The following is a 16,048-nucleotide window of genomic DNA, read 5'->3' on the forward strand; positions in this document are numbered from 1 at the left end:
TCAAAGGCCAGGGACTCCACACCTTAAATCCCATCCATGCTGCTTATACACACAATAACATTTTATTAAACATTGGCTCTTGTAAGGCATACAGATGGCACCCTCACCAGGCTGGATAAGGAGCCAGGATACAGGCTGTAATAAGGGCTCACAGATCCCTCCTTCCTGGTAAACATCATTATGGCCACATACAGGTGAATGACTTTTGACACTCTACCCAGAGGGTCATACAGAAGGATATGACTGAGCTTGCTATGCCCATGTTGAAAGCAGGAAAGTCACTGGTCTCGAGTGGTATTTTGCTGTCAGCAGCAATGATGCCAACACTCAAAGACAAGATAATTGGCTGGGTAACTGCAGTCACTATGTGATAGCTTGGGATGAGATGGCTGGGAAGCCTTCTTGATTAGGCAGTGTCTCTCTGCTGGATATTCCAACCTAGTAAATTCCAATTCAGAGTACAGTAAAGAGGCTGCACTCAGTGACAGGATTTTAGCAAAACAATGTGCAAACCTGAGGCCCTACTGAACCTGAACATATCCATATCCATATTCCTACAGGTGTAGTTATACGGATCTGCTTTCAAAACAATGAAAGCACTTCCTCTCTTCCTGGGTTTAGTGCCTATCATGTCTTCAGACTCACTGGTAATTGTGACAGAGCATCAGTATTTGTCAAGGATATTGTCACCTCATGACCGATTCCTTGGTTTTCCAGATTTGAACTCCTAAATATCCAGATCATCCTAAACAAGTTTAATTACCACTTTATAGCTAGTTATAGAACACCCTTTATGTTCCCTTCTCCGTTCTGTACAGGAAAGCCATCTTAACACCTTAGATGAAATTCACATTAAAGGCAACAACTTTTAATTGGGGGATTTCAACTATCCATCAATAAACTGGCTGACCTCCACTGTCAATGGTCAGTATGCCCAGTGCTGTAACCATGCAATGTGCAAGGGTGGCAGGGCACTGTAACTGGCAGCATGGAGGGGTTACAAGGCACTGTCATCATATAGCGTGCAGGGTAACAGGGCATTGGAACTGTACAGTGTTCAGGGAGAATAGAGGTCTGTAACCATGTAGAATGCAGGGGTAACAGAACTCAGTAACTGTGTAGCATACAGGGTGCTAAGGAACTGTAACCATGTACTTTACAAGGGTGCCAAGGCACTGTGACCGTGCAGCAGGCTGGGGTGCCAGGGCACTGTGCAGCAGGCAGGGGTGCCAGGGCACTGTGCAGCAGGCAGGGGTGCCAGGGCACTGTGCAGCAGGCAGGGGTGACAGGGCACTGTGCAGCAGGCAGGGGTGACAGGGCACTGTGACCATTAATATTACTTAGATGCTCAATGATCTGTTCTCTTAAGGACTTATTCATCTACCCTACAGAAAGAACATTCAACACATCAAATCAGTATTCCTGCAAGTAGCAAACAATCTGGGAGTATATCATAAATTTGTATTTGGATGCACAAAATAATTCCAATACAATATAAAGTACTAGAACTACTCCCCATATCTTAGTATGAACAGTTCAACGAATCACATGTTTGATGTAAGCACTAAAATTGCTGTTCACTGAACTAATGTTTTGCTGAACTGATAGGGACCCGGAATTACAGCCCCTTTCTCATTATGGTGAGGTTTGGGGAATTTTTATCCCTGTAAAACATCTTAATGACATTAGATTTAGTCTTCAGAATTACAGGACTGAAAGTATCACATCTGACAGACATCAGTGTGCGTATATACACATTTGTGCATGCATATATAGGTTAGTGCATATGTGTGTATGCAGACATGCATGTGTACATATACAAGTTCTGATAATTGCATGCATACATCCTTTCTATACACAAGTCTATTGTACATGTTTGTTGTTAGGGTGACTCATGTACGATCTGCTGCTGTTAAAATTTATCCTTAAGGTAGTCAGAGCAATGTCTTCTGACCACTTCACAGACCTTGGTAACCGTGTTATAGCGGATATTCATGTTTCACTTCTGTGCATATGATTATGTCCGAACAACATTAGTCTTGTTAGTTGTCCTACAATACACATGTGCATATGTAATGCACACTGAATGGTCGGTGCACAGCAACATATTCACCTATAGCTTAGTAACCGGTTGTCTGTGAACTGCATACAAGCATTTGACGTATGTTTGCTCTGAGCACAATCCCTGTCCAGAGGATACAATGTACATGAATCCTTCTGTCTCTTTTGTTGCATCAGCTACCTCCTCGCCCATTTTCATCCGTCCTACTGCACTCTCCCTCTATTCTTTACTCACTACGGTCAGAAACTTCCATCTCTCAGTTTTTCCAACAGGCACTCCGTCAATGATTATTATGCCACAAATTAACCTTCTTCCAATTGTATAGTGTTACTTAAACTCAAAACCTTACCTGCACCAAAATTTTAACAGCCATATTTTCTTTTCATCACCCATTTTTGTGTCATTATTCCATCTTTTGACATATTTAAAAGATGCCTGGTTAGATGGTAATGTCCTTTCTTCCCCATATTTTCCCTTACATTTTTACTGCTAATAAATTCTTGGAAAACTGCACACACTAAAACACCAATTGAAATGTATTGGCATTCCTCCCCACAGAAGCTACATTTTATTTTATGCCTGCATCACCTAATCTCCGTTTTCTATTCTCCAAAATACAGAACACACAATAGCCACTACGTAGCACCAAAATGTTCAAAGTCAGTAAGTTTAAAGCAATCGTGAAGCTGACTTGTTTAAAAAATAGCCCTTCAACCCATCTTAGCTTAATAATAGTAGTAGGAAGAACCTCTACTGTCCACTATTCAAGCCACTGCCATAGCTTTATAGTTAGGCTTTACCCCTTTCCCAAAATGGATTCATGTCAAGGCTACACCAGACACCAACTTTTATTCATAGAAAATCCTTCACTCTTTAGGCACTGCTGCCGTTAATCTATACCAAAGTATGCATTTATTGACGGACATTAAATAAATCGTACTTAGGTCTTTAAAGTAATAAAGTGTTAGCAGTTCATAAGGGGATTACAAACGCCCAGAACGGGTTTAGAAGAGTTGTGGCATCAAACTAATGCTACTTTTTTCCTATTTAAATGTGAGCACATGTATATATTTGTGATAACTGTGTAGGAATAAAAATCTCATTTCCCTTACTACACGTTTTAAGTGTTTTCTTCAGCAAACCAATAAAAAATTGAAGTTTTTACTATCCCAATGGCAGTAGAACCAGTGATGGCTCAAATCTGGCTCCCCAAAGTGTACAATCATTATAATTAAATCACAGTCCAACATCAGTGCCCCTCTTAATACCATTCCTTTTCAGAGGGAACCCCATTATCATCTCAATCCACATTTTTACCACAATTATCACAACCAGCAATGTCACCTCTCTTCCTACCCAGCATCAGGAAAGTGGTTAGTCTTTATTTCAGTCGTCAGAAACACAATCAGCACCACCAGCACAATGCTTCAAATATACTATTTGTTTGTCCTCTCTTACTCAAACAGTATCAGGCCAAGCAATGCCCATTTTTTGGGCACTTCCTGACAAAGAGCAGCAATGAAGTTTCTCCCGAGTGTCACAACCAACATTTCCCTGGTCATTGTATTTATTTATTAACTGTGTAGGTGGGAGGAGCCCAGGACCCTGTTTAATGCACATGCTGAGTCATGACCCAGGACCCTGTTTAATGCACATGCTGACCCGGTCATTGTATTTATTTATTAACTGTGTAGGTGGGATAAGCCCAGGACCCTGTTTAATGCACATGCTGACCCGGTCATTGTATTTATTTATTAACTGTGTAGGTGGGATGAGCCCAGGACCCTGTTTAAATGCACATGCTGAGTCATGACCTCAGCACCCTGTTTTATGCACATGCTGAGTCACGACCCCAGCACCCTGTTTAATGCACATGCTAAGTCATGACCCCAGCACCCTGTTTAATGCACATGCTGAGTCATGACCCCAGGACCCTGTTTTATGCACATGCTGAGTCACGACCCCAGACCCCAGCACCCTGTTTAATGCACATGCTGAGTCATAACCCCAGCACCCTGTTTAATGTACATGCTGTGTCATGACCCCAGCACCCTGTTTAATGCACATGCTGAGTCATGACCCCAGGACCCTGTTTAATGCACATGCTGCGTCATGACCCCAGGACCCTTTTTAATGCACATGCTGAGTCATGACCCCAGGACCCTGTTTTATGCACATGCTGAGTCACGACCCCAGACCCCAGCACCCTGTTTAATGCACATGCTGAGTCATAACCCCAGCACCCTGTTTAATGTACATGCTGTGTCATGACCCCAGCACCCTGTTTAATGCACATGCTGAGTCATGACCCCAGGACCCTGTTTAATGCACATGCTGCGTCATGACCCCAGGACCCTTTTTAATGCACATGCTGAGTCATGACCCCAGGACCCTTTTTAATGCACATGCTGAGTCATGACCCCAGGACCCTGTTTAATGCACATGCTGAGTCATGACCCCTGGACCCTGTTTAATGCACACCCTGAGTCATAAGAGGTTATGCATCATTATAGCTAGATACCAGCATCAATAACAGTACCAACCCAGCTGGTGCATTTCACTCAAACTGCAATCAGATAATAAATGGAGCCAGATTTATTTCGCCATGCAGTCCCTTATCTGGACAAAGCCTTAAATTATGATGGGGAGGTAAAAGCAAAAAAAATAGGAACAGATTTGAAATACTGCTCTTATAAACTTAGAATGTTGCTAGAATAACAGAATTTGTGTCAGTATGCATTTTCTGAAGGATATGAAATCTACTCTTAGTGTCTTGTTCCAACAAAGCAGAATGTGCATAAACAGGACAAGGAAACACAGTTTTTGTTTTTAATTAAAAAATCATGATATTCCTGATATGCCCTTGTTTAACTTGTTTTATTAACAAGTCAGAAAAAATGAGAAAGGGAGATAATAAATCAAAAAAGCAGTTTCACAAAAGCTTTGCAAATGTTAAGTGCAAACAGTGGATCCAGAGACTGAAAGGGCAGAAGACAGATTTGGTTTAATGAAATCACAAGGGACAAAACATATGGGGGGGGGGTTGAAAATGGAAACAGCAAAGGCTGTAATTTGTGAACCGATACAATAAAATGGCTAAAGGAGATGTGGAGAAAAGACCAGCACAGAGTAAAAAAAAAAAAAGTCATCTTCAGACCACAAGTCCAGCTGGGGTGGTGGTGAAAATAAGTGTAAAATACCATGGTATTTTCTGCACAGGTGTTTGTTAATAGGCAGGTTTTGGGTGGGTTAGGGCACTGCACTTTAGCAGCAGATAGGATTGTGTGACACACTGCGTAGCTGTTCTTAATGGATACTGCTATTTAAGCAGCAGAATGGCAAAGTTTTGTTCACCATTTGTTAAAAGTTTTTTATCTTTTCTTTTTTTTTTAATGAAAAAGGAATTTATTTAAAACTGTTGCGCTGGACCCTTTTAGGGCACTGCTTATGCAAAACTTCCTTCAAATATGCAGGTAATTGTCTGCTAATGTCTACAAATGTTTATTCCAGCATTAGTGTGTTCATTTTGTTTTGTTTTTTTTTTGTTTGTTTTTTTTTTTAAGTACTTTTAATTGCTGCTTTGTAATGTGCATTCCCAGATCTGTTGTTACCATGACAGTCCTGGGGTCAGGAGGGCTTTTTTGTTGTCCTTCCTATTTTTGTCAAGCAGTCATATTTCACATTACTACAAACAAAGCTTACTTGGGATATGGTGACATGCTGGGCAGTCCTAGACTATAGCTGGGGACATAAATCTTTATCTTTTTTACTGTACTTGGAGTCAGGACATCTCTAGTGAGTTTCTTGCTCTCTTTTCCCTGCATTAAAATGTAACTTCATTCATTCATTTTCCAGCCAGTGTAGGGCTGCAATGATGTTGGACCTTGGGGAACTAAAGCAGCAAAGGGCTGTTTCTTGCAAAATAAAGGGAGTCCATGCCTGGTGTTTCAATTACAGGGCAGCAGGAGTAGGGGAACACCTATCCTAGGTCTCTGGAACACTAAGCTAAGAAACTAATTCTGGAAAAGATGCCAGTCTATCACAGGATCCACATATGCACTAACACAAGAAACATATACCTACAAGCATTTTGAAGGACTGTAATTCATCTATAACATCTCTTATGGATGCTTAGCAAGATAGGAGTGCTTGAAAAAAAACATTAGGACACTGAGGGAAAACCTGTAAACTCTACACAAGAGGTACCCCAGCCAAAAATCAAACTACAGACTGCAGCACTGTGAGCCCGCGACTTGCTAAAATATAGCACAGGTAGAATGCCAAGAAGGGTGCTCCTGCAGACCTATTATTTCCAGGATTATTAAGTCATTCCCTTCCTTTACAGGCTCAGTGAGATCAGGCAGAGTTAAATATTTCTATCTGGTCCCTTCTACACCACTGCATCCTTACAAGAGAAGAATAACAGCAAAACCAGAGTCCTGCTCAAGGCCACACAGCACCAACAGCATATGTACAGATGACTCCCCATTGAAGCAAATAAACCACATTAATGTTTGGAATTTTAATAAGGAAAAAGATGAACTTTCAGCAAAACCATTATGTCCAGACATTGCAACCCTGCTCAATATTCTCACAAGGCAGTTTGACAGGAAATTAATCTGTTGCTTTGGAAAAACAATAATACGCAACTACTTATGCATCTGGAAAGGTGACTGCTGCCTGCAGGGAAGAGCACAAGTTACCATGACAACTGAGCAGGGAGGGTAATTTGATTTTGGAGATATAATAGCGCTCAGACTCTTGCTCAGAAATTGAATTTGTTAATTAATAGTTCTTGTGCCTGTATCACTGCCTGTACCAAGAAATTAAGCCACTGAAACTGTCTGTTCCAAGAAATTAAATACATTCATTAAAGTACAGGGCAAGACCAGAACAGGCACATCACAGCTGTTATATAAAATTGAGAAATGCAAGAAAAGAGGTCCACTCCAGAAGTAATGCAATCAAACTTGTTCTCCTTCTTTTGCACTGAAACAGCTTCTACTGATTACAATACCCCTGTACGTCCTCGATAACGAACAGGGACACCAACATACTTTTCAAACTATTCCCCATCCCCACTTCCACCAAATATAGATCTGATAAATATCCAGGCAGAGCAGAGAATTTGCAAAACCATATACCCAGTTATTAAGGATATCTTTACTCTGTTATACATATGGGTAACAGAACCCTGGTTTAAGATGCGGCAATGTTTACAAATTGCCAGTTATATGACGCTTATTAAGATTTTTAACTGCAGGTAAATCTTCCTGTAAAGAACACATCCACTTCTTCTTCTGATACTTTTGTTGCCTGCATTTCACTAGACTGGTCAAATATGGGCTTGTCTAGATATTATTTTACGGATATTCAGAACTAATATTTAGATGTAAGTGACAGTGTTTTGACATTAGAAACATTGAGACACAATTAATGCGTGCTTTAGATATACATCTACAGCAGTCCTATTAGGAATGATGTATGAATAAAATTTAATTAGAATGTCTACAAAAGGATCCAAACAAAACATACATTGTTGTCAGTGTGATGTTAATATAAGAGCATGTGTAGTATTACAAATCCATTATGCATGCTATATTATTACATTTGGAGCTTTTCTGACAATGCCTTAACAGAAAATTGGCTATGCCTATTTGGAACTTCCTTATAAACAAATATTACCATTCAACTAGGTTCACTAGTATTCAGCAAAACTATGGCCCATAGGAAAGGATGTTGCCAGGCATGTGCCCCACAGACTACAACATGTAATTAAAAAATACTTATTCTGATGTGCTAGCATTTTAAAAGGGTATACTTAGTATAGTTTTAGGTTTTATAGATCACCTGGTTGGCTGACAGGGTTTTTGCTTTAAGCTTGTCATTTCAGAAATTTATATGCAGTACTGAAGTACTGAAAATTAATGCTGCCCAAAAATATACAGAGCCATGGAGGAGGGGAAATACGCTTGGAAGTGGGTGGCTGCATTGCAGAAGGTGGTACATAGTTCCAAAAATCCAGGCTATGCCCACGTCCCTAGGATGTCACAACATATAAGATCCTTTAAATTTCCCCAACAGCTAGGGTCCCTGTGTTGTCACAACAAATACAGTTCTCATGACATCACAACAGCTAAGACTCCCAAGTTCTCAAATACTAAAGGTCTTTTGGTCTCACAACATTTAAGTTCCCAGTAGCCTTATAACACCATTTTTCCTATGGTCTCATAACAACAAGGGTCCCTGTGATCTTACATTTAGGGAATGTACGTTTTCACTGCTGTTAGTATAGTTGACAAGCATTACAGCCATGCTCACTGCTATCAGTGTAGTTAACAAGCATTACGGCCATGCTCACTGCTATCAGTGTAGTTAACAAGCATTACGGCCATGCTCACTGCTATCAGTGTAGTTAACAAGCATTACGGCCATGCTCACTGCTATCAGTGTAGTTAACAAGCATTACGGCCATGCTCACTGCTATCAGTGTAGTTAACAAGCATTACGGCCATGCTCACTGCTATCAGTGGAGTTAACAAGCATTACGGCCATGCTCACTGCTATCAGTGTAGTTAACAAGCATTACGGCCATGCTCACTGCTATCAGTGTAGTTAACAAGCATTACGGCCATGCTCACTGCTATCAGTGTAGTTAACAAGCATTACGGCCATGCTCACTGCTATCAGTGTAGTTAACAAGCATTACGGCCATGCTCACTGCTATCAGTGTAGTTAACAAGCATTACGGCCATGCTCACTGCTATCAGTGAAGTTAACAAGCATTACGGCCATGCTCACTGCTATCAGTGAAGTTAACAAGCATTACGGCCATGCTCACTGCTATCAGTGTAGTTAACAAGCATTACGGCCATGCTCACTGCTATCAGTGAAGTTAACAAGCATTACGGCCATGCTCACTGCTATCAGTGTAGTTAACAAGCATTACGGCCATGCTCACTGCTATCAGTGAAGTTAACAAGCATTACGGCCATGCTCACTGCTATCAGTGTAGTTAACAAGCATTACGGCCATGCTCACTGCTATCAGTGTAGTTAACAAGCATTACGGCCATGCTCACTGCTATCAGTGAAGTTAACAAGCATTACGGCCATGTTCACTGCTATCAGTGAAGTTAACAAGCATTACGGCCATGCTCACTGCTATCAGTGTAGTTAACAAGCACACGGCCATGCTCACTGCTATCAGTGAAGTTAACAAGCATTACGGCCATGCTCACTGCTATCAGTGTAGTTAACAAGCATTACGGCCATGCTCACTGCTATCAGTGTAGTTAACAAGCATTACGGCCATGCTCACTGCTATCAGTGAAGTTAACAAGCATTACGGCCATGCTCACTGCTATCAGTGAAGTTAACAAGCATTACGGCCATGCTCACTGCTATCAGTGAAGTTAACAAGCATTACGGCCATGCTCACTGCTATCAGTGAAGTTAACAAGCATTACGGCCATGCTCACTGCTATCAGTGAAGTTAACAAGCATTACGGCCATGCTCACTGCTATCAGTGAAGTTAACAAGCATTACGGCCATGCTCACTGCTATCAGTGAAGTTAACAAGCATTACGGCCATGCTCACTGCTATCAGTGAAGTTAACAAGCATTACGCCATGCTCACTGCTATCAGTGAAGTTAACAAGCATTACGGCCATGCTCACTGCTATCAGTGTAGTTAACAAGCATTACGGCCATGCTCACTGCTATCAGTGTAGTTAACAAGCATTACGGCCATGCTCACTGCTATCAGTGTAGTTAACAAGCATTACGGCCATGCTCACTGCTATCAGTGTAGTTAACAAGCATTACGGCCATGCTCACTGCTATCAGTGAAGTTAACAAGCATTACGGCCATGCTCACTGCTATCAGTGTAGTTAACAAGCATTACGGCCATGCTCACTGCTATCAGTGAAGTTAACAAGCATTACGGCCATGCTCACTGCTATCAGTGAAGTTAACAAGCATTACGGCCATGCTCACTGCTATCAGTGTAGTTAACAAGCATTACGGCCATGCTCACTGCTATCAGTGTAGTTAACAAGCATTACGGCCATGCTCACTGCTATCAGTGTAGTTAACAAGCATTACGGCCATGTTCACTGCTATCAGTGTAGTTAACAAGCATTACGGCCATGCTCACTGCTATCAGTGTAGTTAACAAGCATTACGGCCATGCTCACTACTATCAGTGAAGTTAACAAGCATTACGGCCATGCTCACTGCTATCAGTGTAGTTAACAAGCATTACGGCCATGCTCACTGCTATCAGTGTAGTTAACAAGCATTACGGCCATGCTCACTGCTATCAGTGAAGTTAACAAGCATTACGGCCATGCTCACTGCTATCAGTGTAGTTAACAAGCATTACGGCCATGCTCACTGCTATCAGTGAAGTTAACAAGCATTACGGCCATGCTCACTGCTATCAGTGAAGTTAACAAGCATTACGGCCATGCTCACTGCTATCAGTGTAGTTAACAAGCATTACGGCCATGCTCACTGCTATCAGTGTAGTTAACAAGCATTACGGCCATGCTCACTGCTATCAGTGAAGTTAACAAGCATTACGGCCATGCTCACTGCTATCAGTGTAGTTAACAAGCATTACGGCCATGCTCACTGCTATCAGTGTAGTTAACAAGCATTACGGCCATGCTCACTGCTATCAGTGTAGTTAACAAGCATTACGGCCATGCTCACTGCTATCAGTGAAGTTAACAAGCATTACGGCCATGCTCACTGCTATCAGTGAAGTTAACAAGCATTACGGCCATGCTCACTGCTATCAGTGAAGTTAACAAGCATTACGGCCATGCTCACTGCTATCAGTGTAGTTAACAAGCATTACGGCCATGCTCACTGCTATCAGTGTAGTTAACAAGCATTACTGCCATGCTCACTGCTATCAGTGTAGTTAACAAGCATTACTGCCATGCTCACTGCTATCAGTGTAGTTAACAAGCATTACTGCAATGCACATCAGTACATAATCACACTATCATTTCCTCTCCATCCATAACAACTGCAACCAAACATTTATCCATTTCAGCCAAAATGTTTTATTATAATAATTATGAGTAAACAGCATGTATCAATTTACTGACCTGCTACACAATTCTTATTCCTGATATTATTTCTGTGTGTAACACATCTCTATCGCACATTCCTTCACTGCATTTTATGTAATCAGCCACTATTTATGTGTTAGTTAACAGTTAGATGAGCTGGTCCAAGGTTCCAGTACAACAACTAAATACATATAGATCAAGTACAATAATTTACGGTGCAGATAAAGGAGACAAAATAACCATGCAGATTACTCATACAGCTATAGTACATACAATACAAGAGCAACACAATAATCAGATGGATTCAGTTGAAACAAACTCAGGTTTGGCAATCACATACAATCCCTGAAACACTGGCAGTTATTGTAAGAGGTTAGGCATTCCAAAAATGTTAAGAAATTCATTTAATTTCATTCAGTACAAAGAAAATTATTCCAGAAAACAGGGAGCTACCTTACTGCAGGATTTTTCACCTGCAGTCTGGAGAAACTTAGGTATCTTTAAGGATAAGGCCACACTGTTCATGTCATCACAATGAGAAGTGCTGGGGAATTTATTTGATTAAATCCTTATATATGCAATTAGTGAGCACAACAATCACATGAAAAAAACTCAAGGTAGCAAGTAGAAATAATGTCGAGTAACATGAGCTACAGCAGAGAATGAACAGATTGCACCAAGCAATCAGCCTGTACAGGACCTCTTGTAATAAAGCTCAACAAATCTTCCCACTTTGGGAGACAGTACTATATTTAGAAAGTGGGTACTGTCAGCAGACACATCGATTCTGGAACAATTCTTACAATACTTCGCAAAAGCCTTTTTAAATAATTCCCGTAAGATAAACATATGCAGAATTACATAAACTGATTACATTGAACTGATGGACAATGGCTGCCGTTTAACAGTGCCAGTCAGCTTTAATGTTATCGTGCACTTATAGAGCCGTGTGTGTGTGTAAACGTATGTACATCAGCATGTTTGTATGTGCTTGTATAACAATGTCCGATGCTTGCATATCTGCATCTATATGTACATCAGCATGTTTGTATGTGCTTGTATAACACTGTCCCATGTTTGCATATCTGCATGTATGTGTACATCAGCATGTTTGTATGTGCTTGTATAACACTGTCACTTTCATAATGTCGCCGCCCACTTCATCAAGTCTGAAAGCGGTGAGATGAAAACATCGTAAACGCAGAAACACGAAGTCCCAGAGCATCGTCTTCCCTCTCTGGGAAAGTAACCACTTGGCCACCATGGTGAACTTCGCCCTCTCTCTCCTGTAGTGTGATCTCGGAGTTGGTATATTTAAGTAGGGGGGTGTGGGGGTGAAGGCCCCCCACTTCGATGGGTGTAACTTGCTAATGGCTGTCTTTTTTCATTGGTGGCCAAGTGGTTACTTTCCAGGAGAGGAAGGATGATGCCCCAGGAGTTTGTGCTTCTGCAGTTACATTTAGGGCACAAGGTTTTCAGACTCGAAGTGGGCTGTGACGTTATGAAGGGAAACCCTGCACGTGCATGTTTCTGAAAATACGAGTGCATGTGGTCATGTATGTGTGCATATCTCTGTGTATGTGTTACTGGAAGTCATTAAGCCTTGCCATCCAGGCAAAAATTATGCTCATGGGCATCAGACAACAAGATGTACCCAGACATTTTGCTTATCATGGCTTAAAGTAATAGTGTGTTATTAGAGGAGCTCAGGCATATTATTGGGAGAGTATACTGCAATACTGTTAAGTAGATACATTCAGATACTATTATCACTTCAAGAATAAAGAACCTTGTAATTAAGTTTTTAACTGTTTTAGAACTTTGCCAGTTTTCAACCGATTTTATAATTTAAAAGATAAAGAACAATGGAGCTCAACTCCTGTAAGTATCTGAAGTTTTGTAATTGTGTTAGTGTTATTCAGCAGTTCAGTTATATGGAGTTACAAAGCTTGGGGATAGGATTAGCAAAAAGCATAGAGTACAGTAGAATTTTTGTTAGCACTGACCAATTTAATTTATAACCAGCACAAGAGCGTGCTGAATATTTTGGTACTTATCTTTCCACTTCAGTTAAAGTTTTGATAGCCTTTAAAAGAATTGGATCAGTATTTGTTGAGTTGTGGAGGAAACCCACACGAAGACAGGGAGGACATTCAGACACTGCACAGAAGGCACCACAGCTGAGAATTGAACCAGGGAACCTCTTGCTGTATGGTGACAATGATATTCACTGTGCCACTTACTGCTCAAATGTCCTTCTTAAATCAGCAAAGATTGTCCCAAAGAGTAGACCTTGCTCTAGGCTACTAAGAATGCAGTTTTATGCTACAGATGACACACAAAGTACTGAATCCCTTCCTTATTCCATTTTGAGCATAAAAACGCAATTCATACTTCCTAACCTGCACAACCGTTTAACCACAGGCTACTCAATCACTAGATATGTGCTTTATTGATTCATTATGCTTTAAATGTCTGAGGTAGTGGGCTATCTGGACTAATCCGCTTTGTTTTTACAGGTGCCTATTAATTCTATTGGTTAAACTGGCTTTCCTGGCCATCTGCGTCTGATATATTGTTCTGTTGCAATTACTCTTAATGACTGCATAAAATCACCTAATTAGTTGACTTCAGAATTTCTCAAATCACATATAATATTTCACAACGACTTAGTTATTAAAGCATTGAATCATGAAATTTGGTGTATTCTGCAATTAATGCAGATAACTTTCTTTTTAGTGAACTTCAGATTAAACATCACTGAGAAGGACTACTGTTAAAAAGTACCACGTATTCTGGTCAGGTGCAGTGCTGGAATCATTCATAGCTCATTACATCACATTTGCTTTTTGTGTTTTTCTCACTGCTAATACTTATTGGCACGGTTGCTGTTTGTGTGTACTGCACATTACACAACTCAACACTACCGTGCTCTCTGTTCCCTTCTACCCTCTTTCTTATACTTTCCCCACAGTTTGTCTTTTATTACCACAAGTTTTAAACAAAAACAGCAGCAGACAAGAACTGCTTGAGACCCGCACATTGTTTTAAGAAATAATGTGGTGGTGGGGTGTCAAATGCAAATCACAACTCAGATGAGATACTTTTTCCAGAATAAGCCATGTACTTTCACATTGTACCCAACAATAAACTTTGTGGGCAAATGATATTATTTTGATAACCACGAATTAAAAATTCACATATGTTCCATCTAATCAATTGATTTTTGTCTGCACCCCCCCCCCCCCCAAAAAACAAAAAAAAAAGAATCCAGTGCTAAACATATACAGACTTCATTTTATGTTTTCTTTCAGTACATGCACTACATAAAGCTGGGTCTCCTTCCACTAAAAAACAGTATAGTATCACAGGGAAACACAAAAACAGTTTGACACAAATTTGCAGTTCTGTTGTCTGTATCAACAGAAAAGATAAAAGATGAATTCAGACTGCTTACCCGATAAACCTCCTCCGATGATAATTATGTCTTGGGACTCAACAGACATTCTGCCTGTATTTACAAAACTAACGTGCTGGCAGCTTTTACACTTGCTTCATCCACAGAGGGTACACTAGTGCAACGATGAATTTGATGTAATAACAGCACACATCTCTTCAACTGGGTCACGTGTACTCTGAACTTGTAGTTATCTCAGAGGAGGAGGAGTTTACTCACAAAAGCAGTTCAGTCTTATAGAAACAGCTGCCGCAGGTTCACCGGAGTCGTTGAAACCCATTCTCAAGGAACTCATTCATTTCATCGTTTCCCGGTTAGGGGTCGATACAGCCGAACTCCGGTCAGCTAATAATTGGCAGTAGATTTTCACGTGTTGAGTTGCCAGCTCTGACGTACAATCTTCAACGAAGGTACGCCCATTCATGTATGTGCCCACGCAGAAGACGCTATAGCTGAGAATCGAACCGGACGGCAGCTTACTGTGAGGTGACAACGCTACCGCAGCACCACCAACGCAGCTATAAGAAATTCATCAATTTCTACGGATGAAATTTGTTAAGCATATTCAGTGACTAGTTAATAGACCACGTTTGAATTATGTCATCACTTTCTCTTTGCTTATAATCTTGATATTTAAAGAGCAAAGACCAGACCTTCAGAAGGTCTGACAAAGAGGTAAAATACTAAAATAAAAACTGACTCGCTGATGCTTGGCTCTGAAATGAAGTGTCCACTATGACTTTACCTTGGGTAATCCGAAATGGTGTATGCCTTCGGTCAAGAAGAAAAATGTGAAACTTACTTTATCGAGTGTCTTGAGTCTAAGAACCATATTCATTAACAAAAACATGTTACGGCTATCTGTGTTGTTTGTTTATGAGCCCCAATTCATACAAGCCACTTATGTTAATAAGGGATGATAGAGAATAAGCAAACGAAGTCACAATGAGATGCAAAATGGAGTATGCTAATGAAGTGTTCCTTCGCCACTTGTGACTCATAGTTCATAGGTTCATAGATTAGTACTAAGCTAACTGCCCTTGCGAGCCATTTTAAGCCTAGCCAATTATCCCTTGTGAGCCTCAAACCCTGCACCTTGTGTTTTTAAGGCAAACACCTTAATCATTAGGCCACCCTCCCAACCATAGTCATAGTCAGAATTTTGCTATTTTCCACACTGTCCACAGATTATCTGTGCCTATTGTATCTGCTCTGCAATCTAAGAAGATCCTGTCACTTAATGCTAGCTTAATGATAGCTTAACTGTTTCCATTGCTGACCTTGTAAAAAGTATTTAAGTTGTCTTTTGACTTGATCCCTTATTCTGGATAAATGCTGCACATAAAATGCCACTGTTGTACACAAAAAACACATCAGTCAAGCAACACAACAATAAAAGCATGCCTGTTATCCTCAGAAAAAAAATGGTATAGGTCCACAGG

General features: G+C 40.6%; 1 protein-coding gene across 1 annotated transcript in view; it reads right to left on the minus strand.

The window, feature by feature from the left end:
* The window catches only part of LOC122789724 (amine oxidase [flavin-containing]-like), a 1,342,089-nt gene extending 1,327,193 nt beyond the window's left edge, over positions 1 to 14,896 (minus strand). The window contains exon 1 of the mRNA XM_044057159.1: positions 14,607 to 14,896. Within this exon, the coding sequence (XP_043913094.1) occupies positions 14,607 to 14,655 (49 nt within the window). The 5' untranslated portion in view covers positions 14,656 to 14,896. The remainder of the gene's footprint in view (positions 1 to 14,606) is intronic.
* Positions 14,897 to 16,048: the final 1,152 nt, after the last annotated feature.

This window comes from Protopterus annectens, chromosome 15.part0 (assembly GCF_019279795.1).
Source record: "Protopterus annectens isolate FY-2018-M chromosome 15.part0, PAN1.0, whole genome shotgun sequence".
Taxonomy (NCBI): Eukaryota; Metazoa; Chordata; order Ceratodontiformes; family Protopteridae; genus Protopterus; species Protopterus annectens.